This window comes from Colossoma macropomum, unplaced genomic scaffold (genome assembly GCF_904425465.1).
Source record: "Colossoma macropomum unplaced genomic scaffold, Colossoma_macropomum, whole genome shotgun sequence".
Lineage (NCBI taxonomy): Eukaryota > Metazoa > Chordata > Actinopteri > Characiformes > Serrasalmidae > Colossoma > Colossoma macropomum.
This window is the reverse complement of record NW_023495675.1, coordinates 6,125-19,370: the sequence shown is the minus strand read 5'-3', so window position 1 is coordinate 19,370 and position 13,246 is coordinate 6,125. Positions and strand designations below refer to the sequence as shown.

Below are 13,246 nucleotides of genomic sequence, written 5' to 3'. Positions count from 1 at the left end.
AACCTAACAGTCAAGTTCTCAGATATTTCAATAGTGGCTCTTACTTCACTTTTGAGCTGAGCAACATCAGATGATCTATGAATGATGGCCAGGTAAGGCCATTATTACATACATTCATACATACATTATTACATTCAAGTCTGAATTAAAGGCAAACATCTGAGAAGCATTGGTGATTATCAGCTTCCAGAGTTAATGATGTTAATGATATTACAGTAGCGAGTAGCTGCACTTACTGGCCATTTCATCTTGCATCCTTACTATATGGTGCTTTGTAGGTTTACTTTTACTGGCTCCAGCTACTGTTACTGACCTTTTTGCTGTGCAACTTATTAGCACCACTTTATCCTGTCCATCTGTGGAAAAGGACTGCTGTGGGACCACCACTGACCATATATTATTTGGCTAGTGGACAATTCTCAGCATGACACCAGCATGGTAGTGGGTGTTGCACTGTTATGAGTGCACACTTATTGGATAGGTACCTGATAAAATGGTCAATAAATGATCAAGACAGGTGTACTAATAAATTCTACGTATACATATGTTAATTCAGACACACATGTAGCATCATAACACAGATTTTGAAAGCAAAACATTGCCTTACCAGATGAAATGAGATCAGAGTACAGATGAGTGAGAATGTAGTTTGTGAACTAGGAGTGGGTGGAGCTAGAAGTGGTAACACAACAACATCAGACAACACTGCTGGATAATGCTGGAGATCTGAGCTCTCACTCAGAACAATCATGCTGCTCTTCTTCTCTGTTTGCATGGTTGTTTCCAGTCTTGGTAAGTCATATACGTATTCTAATGAATAGTATAACATAGTATTTTAAAAAGAGTTAAATCGATTACAAAAAAGTAAATATTGTAATACTGTTGTCATGACTTTGTAGGTGAAAGTGTTGACCCTATCAGACCAAATGAAACCACCATCTCTTCCAGTGAAGGCAGCAGAACCACACTGTCCTGCACATATGATGGATCACCTTACAGACTCCACTGGTACCAACAAAAACCTGCATCAAAACCAAAGTTTCTGCTGCTGACTTTTGTGTCCAATGATCTTGTCATTAAGGCTGAAAAACTTGACCCAAGATTGTCCATCAAACTTCAAAAAGAGAGTAATACAGTGGATCTGGAGATCTCCTCTGCTACAGTATCAGACTCTGCACTCTACTACTGTGCTTTGGAGCCCACAGTGACTGGAAACCCAGCTACACTGTACAAAAACATTTCATATGACTGAGGTAGAGCCTTGCTTTTCACAGGAGGGGGAGCTATTTTCAAATGTAACACTCTTGATGACACCAAGTCAATCTGCTTTTGATGTCAATCTGCTAGCTCGGGGTGCTGGAAAAAATGCCCTTTATCAATCGAGTGTCCATTGCTATGCAAAATTAATACACTGCTGTAAAAAGACTGGCCACATGTTCCCCTGTCAGATGTTTTAGGCAGGGAGGTTTAGTAGACTTGGCTAATGTAACAAAGCCTGTAGCTGATATGCTACTTTTGAAATCCATTTGAGAGAACTCATGTTGAAAAATCAAATGTTAAACAGACAAATTCATGTTTAAATAGGACAAAGACCAGTTTTAGTAAGTATCTCCAAAGACCTGTTACAGTTATATGCTGAAGTATTTTTAAGTTACTAGTCTGGTTTATTACTGCGATATGTATGTTGATTATTCTAGTTATGATCTTCTAGCTATGTGGCTAAAGGCCTGTAAATTGATGTGATTTTTCTAGACTTCCATTTTCTTATTTTTGAAAATTTCATTTAGTAAGTTTGTGTTATTTGTTGAATGCTGTGCTGATTGTATTTTTAACCAGGCTGGTTGTGATAGGGTGTAGTTCAGGGTTTCTCAGCCTCTGGGCCAAGGACCACAAGTGGGCCGCAAAGCACCCCTTGGTGGTCCTTGGACTTGTACTGAAGGGGGCCAGTGTCCATAGTGGGCTGGTGATGGCACTTTGTCATGAAAATCAGTGAAAAAATAATTGACTTAACAATAAACAGGGAATCTAAAATATTTTCAGACAGTTAACAACAGTAAAACAAGCCCCGCAATAACAGTGCACAAAGGCAGCATCGTCAGTTTTTTTTTGCCCTTTGCCTCTAGAAACGCTTGACCTTTCAGTTGTCCACTTACACCAACATTCTGCAGATGTTTCATGTTCACTAATACACATCACATCATACATCGCAAGAGTAGGCCTTCACATATCATTGTGTTGAAAAAAGTCCCAAAAATTACATTTTAAGCAAAAATTTGAGTTTTGTTTTCTTGTGGGCCTTGAGGTGGACTAGATTGAGAACCTAAGTTGATATGCTTGATGCAAATAATATACGCTGTCCAGTTGTTTTGCCATGTGTTTTCATTCATCTACCCTCAAACTCATGATCACAGTTTAGCAGGCTCAATGTTCTCCATAGAAGAGCTATCAGCACTCAAGCAGTATCAACAGAATGAAGGAATTTGTATAAATAATGATTATGAAATTACTGTTAAGAGGAACATTCATTTCATCTGTTAGGTTGTGGATGATCACAGGCAATAAATAAATAAATAAATAAATAAATAAATAAATGTGGGGGTGATATAAACAGTTTGTGAAAAACTGGACATTGTCATTATGCCTGTGCTTATAGTCAGGAAAATACCCCTTTGCACTTTAGTTTGCGAAAAAAAGAGGGTCTCGGGAGGTGCAGTTTTGGACCAAAATGGGTTTTAAAAAACTGCAGATTTTGAACTCAGTGCAATGTAAAACCATATACAACACATTCTCCATCAGTCTGAAGAACGATTTCACCATGAATCATTTATTCATGCAAATAAATACAACATTATCACTAAAGAACCCTCTTTTAAGAGTGTAGGCAAGGCCCATTGTATGTATAGAAAGAAACAGGACCATGGTTGCGGTGGGGTTGTCTTTTATATTTAGATCAGGGGTGCATAACTTCGGTCCTGGAGGGCCGGTGTCCAACACAGTTTGCAGGTTTCCCTGCTCAAACACACCCACTTAACCCGGCAATTTGTTGGAGCAGGTAAATCACCAAACTCTGCTGGACACCGGCCCTGCAGGACCGGAGTTGTGCACCCCTGATTTAGATCTTAAGGTTCTTCAGCCCATTACAGGTTGTAATTTTAGTCTGCTTTGAAAGACTAACCATCATTTCCTGCCTACGATAAGCTTGTACTGCCTTTCTAAGTTTTACGAAGTTTACATTTTCAATGCCTGAATCTGATCAGTGGGATTTTTAGTGGGTAAATATAAGAATGTTCCTGGAGACCTTTCCTGACATTAGGTTATTTGTCTAGTGTAAATATTTTACTTTCATATGTTAATCACAAGTCACTGCATTTCACAATAAAAACTTTTCTGTGCTGAATGAGTTGAACCAGCTGTTTTGATTCTGGGTGGTCCTGTTGGTAATGTTGTCACCTCACAGCAAGAAAGGCCTGGGTTTGATTCCCTGGCTGGGTAACCAGGGCCCTTTCTCTTGGAAGTTTGCATGTTCTCCCCAGGTCTGTGTGGGTTTTCTCTGGGTGCTCTGGTTTCCTCCCACAGTCCAAAGACATGTAATCAGGGGAACTGGAGATGCTAATATGCCCCTGTTTAAAATTATATAATAATTACAAATTTATATTCCAAGATGTGAGTGAGCTGTATTTTGTTTTGAACTGAAATGTCAATTTAAGTTATGTTTTTATATTTATTTTTATATTTTTTATATTTTGGCATCCAATACTATATTTGTTTAAATTTTTTGATTTATAAAGAAAACAAATATTCTTCATCCTGAGTATATTTTTGTGTGTAGTCCCCTGGTGGTGTTCATATTAGTTAACTTCAAGTCTTCTTAAAACACAGTTAAAGGTATATTTCAAATATAAAAAATGCCTAATTAGAAACCTAGTAGTAGACTTTAAAGCACAAAAAATAATATGAGTAGTAAACATTTCAAGTTCACTTAAAGTTACAAGTATATCTGTAGTATAAAAACTATGAAACTAGTGGTTTACTGAGAGTATACTCAAAAAGGTACTTAAATAAACTAAAAAGTGGGATAGAAGTACTGTGGTGGTGGAGATGCTTGTTGACATCAACATTCAGAAAAGTTTTAGAAGCAGTGGTCATGGAGGTGGAGCTCGGAGACATCAATGAATAAGCTTTGTGAATTTCATGTTCTTTTTTGGCCATGCACCTAAGTCTTCCACTAGACACAGAGGATCTCTCATCATGCTGTCATTTGCTCATTTTATTTTGCTACTGCTTATAGGTGTGTGAGTATAAAACATACCCACTACATTTAATAATTTCTACATAACATTTCGTAGCATTACATATGTTTAAGTTAAAAAGAATAGCCATTACAATGATTTTAGATTTAGTGACCTGGTATGTTTGTAAAATGTTGCTCTATTTTATTTCAGGTGGTGTATATTCAAATACAGTTGATATACTGGAAACTGAAAAGCAGGTTTCAGTAGGCGACAGTGTTTCCCTCTCCTGCAGCTACAGCAGCAGTGATATGCACAGTGTTCAGTGGTATCGACAATATCCCTCATCTAAACTGGACTTTCTCCTGTATATAACTGAATCTGGGAGTTTGAGTGATTCTTGACCACCAGGCTTCTCTGCTAAGGTTCAGAATAAAAGAGTGGATCTGATAATCTCCTCTGCTGCACTATCAGACTCTGCACTCTACTACTGTGCTGTGGAACACACAGTGACAAGAAATAAAGCAACACTGTACAAAAACTGTCTGTGTGATGAGGTAAAGTGGTTTTCTTTTGGGTTTCCTGCCAGGTGTTGCTCTCTTAATGTACAGAAAAAATGGTTGATAAATTGGTTTAAGTTTAGACCTCACCATCAACATATTGTTATACTATGAAGAGAGATTGTATGACTCTAGGAGGGGTGAGAATGTAAGGTTGGCCTTTTGTTTCCACATTCTTCTCTTTTGAAGGCCTTAAAAACGTATAACTCAAATACAGTGTTGTGGAGGGCTGTGACATGAAGAACTCCCTCAGAAGATCATGGAGCCTCTTTACAGCCATCTGAACGGATGGACATTTTGATGGCATCCAGTTCTGCATTCCTGTTGAAAGAGAGCTGCATGCACTTCACCTCAGACCCCACTCACCCCAGCCACTTCTTGTTCTATCCATTGCCACCTGGGACAAGATATCAGAATATTCAAGCTAGAACCACCAGGTTCAAGAAAAGTTTCTACCCCTGAGCTGTTAAATGAATCACATCTAAAGCACCCACCAGGTCATAAAAAAAACACAACTTAAACTATAAGTACACTGCACTTTAATGTTAATGTATATATTTAATATACTTAATGTATATATACTGCCATCCTACTAGTACATGTCCTCGTCTCAATGTTTATGAACCAGAGAAGTAGCCCGTATGTGTTTCGTTACACTGTATCCCATATATGTATAATGACAAAGTTGAATTGAATTGAATTGACTTCCTGAACAACTACTACATCTAGACAGACTCTCATCATCTCCAGTGCATTGTATACTTCTCTGGTTCCCATCTTCCAAGGAATGTAGCTTGACATTTTTAAATCAGTGTAATTATTTAAAAGATAATGGGCTTTATGTGTTTTTATTTGCCAAATTAACCTTGTACTAAAAAAATCAATACTGCCCATACTTTCACAATCATGGACAGTCACATTGAACTGCTCTGCCATCAGAACATTCAGTTCAGCTTTTCTTAAAAAGGTGGAAAAAAGCATTTTTTGCAGTGATGCCTCTTGTGACGGACTGGCGACCTGTCCAGGGTGTTTCCTGCTTTCCACCCAATGACTGCTGGTATAGGTAGTAAAGTATACATTTTAAGTTAATATAATAATAAAACTTACAAGTACAGGTACAAGTGCAGTACAAAAACTATGAAACTAGTGGTTTATGGTGAGTATATTCAAAAATGTACTTTAATACACTAAGAAGTGGGATAGAAGTACTATGGTGGTGGAGAGGCCAGCTGAGGCCAATCAGAGGAGGAAAGTGGACACTAAAAGACTGACTCCCTCCAGCATGGAGGGGAGAGAGACCGGTCTAAAGAGACAGAGAAAAGGGCCTTGAAAGAAGCAAAAAATTTTAGGTTAGTTTGTGTTTTTTTTTTCACTATTTTTTACATAAAGAGCTTCGTGTTGCACCCAAGCTGGTTTCTCTGTGTGTATCTCAGGGCCTGCATGGGCTCTCAGCCACAGTGGCTCAGCCAATCCCCAGAACACTGCCACAATGTATAGCTAGTAAACCAACAGTATACCTGTAAGTTCACTTGTAGTGTAGTTCACAGTATAGTTGCAGTACAAAATAAAAGATGGATGTAAAATAGTTACACCTAAAGAATACTTAGAGTATAATTTCATTAACTAAAAAACAGACTAATAACATAACTAATGAAAAAGTACAGTATGTATTTATAAGTACTTTAAGTAGGTACTTACTATAAGTAAAACTTGTTATTACTTCAAAGCATACTTTCATAAACTAAAAAGTGAGCTAGAAGTATATGACTATTACCGGTGTAGTTTACAATACAGTTGCTGTACAAAATAAAACTTGGATGTAAACTAGCTGTGTGCTGAAAGAAGCAGAGCCTTGTTTTGAGGGAGCCATCTCCCTTTTTACCTGTAAAGACTGTTTCCTTCTTCATGTCTTAGTCCTTGATGTCTGCATTTAAAGATCAATCTTTAAAGGTGAACCTTCATCTTCTCAGCAATTTTCATAAGAAGTTTCTACTGATATTGGTGAAATGGTTGCTCTATAAAGAGAACTACCAATTACATTATAATTATAAACTATATATATAGTTATACTTATACATTATAAGTTATAAACATCTCATGGAAAAGTTAATGTCTTTATGGATCATTTTATACCTTTGAGGACATATTTACTTGGGGTATTAAAATTTACTGGACAGTACTGTAGCCCATTTGCTAGAGTGCTACAGATGCAGTTTATTAGCCACCCTCTACCACATTCATCAATGGAAAAAGATTGCTATGGGACCACCACTGACTAAACATTATTTGGATGGTGTACTATTTTCAGTACTGTAATGATACCAACATGGATGTGGTGTTGCACTGATAATTGCACCTTTATTGCTGTAGCTAATAAAATGGTCAATAACTGGTCAAAGACAGATGTACCTAATAAACTCTGAGTATGTATAGGTTAATTCCATACATACATACGTGAAGCATCATACATTTAACATCATAACACAAAGGTCTAAAAGCCAATCACTGTATTATCAGATGAAATAAGATCACAGCTCATATGAGTGAGCTGCAAATTCTAAACTTTGAGTGGGTGGAGCTAGAAGTGGTTACATACAGCACGCACAACAACAGAGAGACAGCAGTGCTATTAATGTCTAATGCTGGAGATCTGAACTCAGAACAATCATGCTGCTCTTCTTCTCTGTTTTCGGGATTGTTGCCAGTATTGGTAAGTCATACAATTTTATTCAAGTAATGACTAGTAAAATGTAAAAATTATAATAATACAAAAAGATTTTAAATCTGAAACTAAAATATGTAAATTGTGTCATTACTTTGTAGGTGAAAGTCTTGACTCTATCAGACCAAATGAAACCAGCATGTTAGTGAGTGAAGGCAGCAGAACCACACTGTCCTGCACATATGATGTATCTGCTTACAGTCTCCACTGGTATCAGCAGAAGCCTGGATCAAGACCAGAGTTTCTGCTGCTGATTCATGTATCCACTAGACATGTCACTGAAGCTAAAATATCTGACCCAAGACTATCTATAATACTTCCTAAAGATAAAAATGAAGTGGATCTGTTGATCTCCTCTGCTGCAGTATCAGACTCTGCACTCTACTACTGTGCCCTGACGCCCACAGTGACAGGAAACCCAGCTACACTGTACAAAAACATTTCACATGCTTTTCTCAGAAGGGGGAGCTATTATTACATTTAACAAATCTTCAGCACCACTGTACAATGGAATTGTTAGTTAGTTCCTTCTTAGTGTCATGAAGAAAGAAAAGAAACAAAAGGCAAATACAGAATAATATAGTCCAAATGTACAACATTTACAAGCCTATTTGGGACAGTAGGTAAAATGCAAAAAAGGAAAACACAAACAGTGATTTGTAAACTTTTGTCTTTTACAGATATTTAATTGAAAAGAACAACAACAAAAAAGATATTTAATCTTTTAATATGTAATATTTTACCTTATCAACTTTTATTTTTATTTATCAACAAGTTTATTTTTATTTATAAAACACTCTCCAGCCATATGCCAGCATATTTTACTTCAATAATGTTTATAAATAATGGTATTTATCAGACTCGCTCCAGTGGTCGGATCACATGCAATGTACTGAGAGTTTTTACTGAACTGGGAAAATCTGCTTTTAGTTACAGAGCACCAGCGAGCTGGACCTCACTATAGGAAACACTAAAGCTCAGCTCACTGGGTCGCTCAGTCATTTTAAACCTTTAGTCTCTAACCACCTCCACTGTGCCTGCAACTGTTTTACTCGATTTTTACTATTATTGTCTTATTTACATTATTTTAGCTATTTTATTTTATGTAGTTTCTTGTTTTTTCTCCATTTATTTATTTGTATATGTATTATTATTCATATTCGTATTCTTGTTTCAAATATGATTATTTTATTATTTCATTCATTTTAATTCATTTTAGTTTTCTTTTTGATCTTATCTGTCACGCTTCCTTTAGGCTCAAAGGCCTCTAGAGACTCCAATCACCGCTCTCTGTTGCCTGAATACTAACTTGTTTCACCTGCTCTCTTATGATTAGATTAGCTGAGCTTTTAGTCTAGATCAGTGCGAGTTATTGCTGCTTGTTCCAAGAGCTACTGAGCATTATTATTCTGATTATTGTGATTTTTCTGGTTCTGACTTTGTTTTGCTATTTTGACTTTTGCCCTTTTTGCCTTTGCCCTTTGGACTTTGTTTGCCTTGTTATGTTTGTGCTTTTGTGTGTGTGTTGTCATTTTTGGATTCGACCTTTGCCTGTTCTCTGACCATGTTTTTGGACTACGATTCAAACATTAAACCTCCTTTTATATTATGTGAAATGAAACAAGCTGGAGTTTGGGGTTTTATAGAACATTCATCCATTGTGACATCACAAGACAGGCATGGCATTTCTCATGCAGCTGTGTCTGCTGTGATGTCATCAGGGGCGTGGCACTTTGTGCATGTTAGGTGTATTTTGGTGCATTATGACATCACCGCTCTCTGATTGACTGAGCTTGCCTTACAAACTGAACATTAAATTCGAACCCTTATTTTAACTCTTATGTAAAAAAATAAAACCCTAACGAGAGTGAAAGTTCAGGTTAATTTTATTACTGTGACAGAGCTGGACAAATTAGGGTCTGCTTAAAAATGCAAGAATAATGGCCCACATTAAAATATAAACTTCTAAGAGGGAAAGGAGGGAAGATTCAAAGAAGTAAAGAATGACAGGAGAGAGGAAAGAATGAAATGAAAGAGGAAAGGATGAAAAGAAGAAGGAGAGAATGAACAGAAGAAGGAAATAGTGAAAGAAAGAAGGAAAGAATGAAGGAGACCTTCAATAAAATTAATGTTAAATTCAATAAACACTGTAGCTTTTATCGCTGGACACAATAAGACTGAATCCACATTCATTTACAGTGCAAGATTGTGTGTCGGGCATGCACACGCTCTCGTGCGCCTTGCACCTCCACTCCTCACAGCTCGCTGCTCTCTGAGAGAAAACATTTGACTTCTTAACATCATTTTAACAAGGTAGATGTTTGAGCTCTAGACAACATTATCTTAAAACTGAATGTTCGTCCTTACAAAGCGTCTACTGGTTCACTTTATGGTGGTAAACTCTCCGCTCAGTGCTGAACATATTGATAGCATTCAGGTGATGTCACAACCACGCTGCCGCCATTTTGGTTGGCAACTTCAAGTTCACTCAGTGGCAGTTTGTAAAGAGATGAAACCATAACTAATCCAACAAAAGCAGTAAAGCACATTATTTTGGATCACTTTTTGAAATCTCAGTTTAAAGCATATTAACTGATATATTTAAGTGTATTTACTTGACTGTATTTGATTTGTTGCTGCTGTGATAACAAATGAAAGCTGAAATCTAAGCAGCTAGTTGACTTCAGGATAGATATTAGGCATGTTGGGCCAGAAATGGGCCAGATGCGGGACAGCCGTGTATGGTTCTAACTTGTATCTACATTTAAGGGCCAATTATGACATGAATGTCGTGGCCCAATGGTGTAGATGAAGGAAGAAGGGCCACATGTTTATGCTGGGGCAGATCAGCGCTCGGTTGACTTATGCCTGAGTACTTTTGGCTCAAGTCTGGCATGTCATAATTGGCCCATTACTGAAGATACAGAAAACAGTCAACGCTTACCATACAAAGGTTAAAACCCCCATTTAACGAACTTTCCCGCACAAGTTCACCATTTTCAAATATACAAGCCAGGAGGTACGTTTGAAAGAGATGACAACTGAAAGAGGGCATTAAGAAGGTAATTCACTTTAAAAAGCGCTTTTACATACATTAACACGATTTGTGATAAATGAGTTCAGTTCAGTGAGATTATCTATTTCAAATTATGAGGTTCCAGTAAGGAAAATGAAAAGTTATAACTGTTGCTAACAATAACATTATGGCATAACACTTGAGAAGCATAGGCTAACTAGGCTATTGAAATGGCTATCAGTTCAGGGTTTAGTTCCCTTAGAGTACACTACCCGAGTGCACTAGCTCAGAACTAAAGTGCTAAAGATGAGCTAACTTTAGCTAACTACTCTGAGCATTTAAAAGAAATATCCTGTGCATTTCAAGTGTTAATAATTATCACTGCCATATCTAACAGAACCCTAGTCATAAAGCATAACTATGGCTCTTGGATTCCCGTTATAAGTAATAGTATGTCTGCAGGAATATGATTGTAATGTGAAGTATTTGCTAGTATAATATATGCTTAAATAGATTTGATCATAATATTTGAAAAGAGAAATAATTTCACATTTTAATTACTTAAACATTCTATGTACAGTATTATCTACTCTCAGAAAAGTGGTAGAAGTAGTGGTCACGGAGGTGGAGCTCTTAGACACCAGTGAACGAGTCTCCTTCTTGAATTTTACGTTTTTCTTCTTTGCCATGTTCTTGGTCTGCCATTAAACACACAGGATCCCCATCATGCTGTCATTTGCTTGTTTTATTTTGCTACTGCTTGTTGGTAAGTATATGAAATATGTATTACATATTTGTTTTCATTTTTACAAAATAGTTTGTGGCAGCAAATATATGAAACCTTAAAAACAAAATAGCTAAAAGTCTTTATAGCCAGTTACAGTGGTTTCACAAAACAAAGGCCTGGCTTGGTTTTTAAATTTTGCTCTTTTTTTTATTATTTTAGGTGGTGCATATTCAAATACAATCTCTCCAGTGGAAACTGAAAAGCAGGTTTCAGTGGGTGACAGTGTTTCCCTCTCCTGCAGCTACAGCAGCAGCAATGTGTACAGTATTCAGTGGTATCGACAATATCCCTCATCTAAACTGGACTTTCTCCTGTATGTAACTGAATCAGGGGATTTGAGTGACCCTCTACCACCTGGCTTCTCTGCTGAGGTTGAAAACAATAGAGTGGATCTGTTGATCTCCTCTGCTGCAGTATCAGACTCTGCACTCTACTACTGTGCTCTGGAGCCCACAGTAACAAGAAACCCAGCAGCACTGTACAAAAACTGACTGTTTGATGAGGTGATGTGGTTTTGTACTGGGTTTCTTGCCAGGTGTTACTTTCTTAATACACAGGAACATGCGGTTGACGAATTTGAGTGTAAGATAAGACCACATATATTGTGTGACTGTAGGAGGGGACAGGTTGGAAGGACCCCAACCCACCATTCTTCCCCTTAGAAAAAAGATATCACTGTGGAACACAATGTTGTTGAAGGCTGTGACACAGACAACATCCTCAGAAGTTCATGGAGTCTCTGTGCCATTGGAATGCGTGGAGGTTTTTGATGGCACTTAATTCTGCATTCTGGGTATTGTTGGGTTTTGGCTGAGTTATTTCACTGCTGTAAGGCAAGGCAAGTTTATTTGTATACATGGCACTTTCATACAAGTGCCATTTCAAAGTGCTTCATACAAACACAGAAAGAAAAGAAAACATTGAATACTGTTAAATAATAAAGCTTTTGATGTCCTGAGATCTAAAACCTCATAAAGTAATTTGCAAAAATCATTAAAAAAATAAAATTGAAGTGCTTAAGATAAAAGACAATAAAAAGGATATGGGATTAAAAAATAAAGAATGTTAAAATGAAGGGCTGTACTAAAAAAAGGCACAAGAAACTTCAAACTTGACTTAAAGGTAGCATACATTTGGTGCACGTCTGACCCCCAGCAGTTGGCAGCATAGTGACTGAATGCTGCCTCACCCTGTTTGGTTCTGATTCTGGGCACTGCTAATTGATCAGTCCCTAGTGATCGAAGAGGCCCGTTGTGTTCGTATACTTCAAGCAGATCAGTAATGTATTTTGGTCCAAGGCCATTCAGAGATTTAGATATAATTAGAAGCAGTTTAAAGTCAATTCTCTACTTAACTGGTAGCCAGTGCACTGACTTGGAGTAACGTGCTAGAATCTCTTAGTTCTCATGCTCAGACTCTGCTAAGTGGTCCCTACTTCCATGTGTATAGGCAGTCAAGTTAACCTGCTTTGCCATCAACACATGCAGTTCATCTTCCCTGAACTTTCTAAAGTTGAATATAGAAAAATAAAGTTGAAAAAAAGTGTTCTTCATAAAGATGCCATAGCCAAGTTCTTCACTTACTTACTAGTTCTTACTTTTACTTATAAGTCTGCTTAAATAAAAGTATACTAGGCATACTAGGCATAGACTACTAATGTAATGTGCTGTTCACTGTAATAATTGTCTGGTGAAAAATGCAAAACGACTTTTATTAAAGGCAGAAGAAATGCTTTCACGCAACAGAAATCATAATGAATCATAGCATTCAACAAAGTTTTTCCATTACTTTATTTGCACTTCTGTGTGTTCTACAATCTTATTTGTAAACACTATTTGTACAAAAAAAGTAAATAACAATATATGGATATATTGCAAATATAACAATATAATGAAATACAAACAAACACAAAAGCAATCCTAGCCTGTAACA

The 13,246-nt window shown here is 37.0% G+C and overlaps 1 gene segment (V, D, J or C); it reads left to right on the top strand.

Moving 5' to 3' along the window:
- Positions 1–655: 655 nt before the first annotated feature.
- LOC118802771 lies at positions 656–1,252 on the top strand. The segment is given in 2 exon segments: positions 656–792; positions 900–1,252. Coding segments are annotated over 2 exon segments (396 nt in total).
- The last annotated feature ends 11,994 nt before the right edge of the window (positions 1,253–13,246 follow it).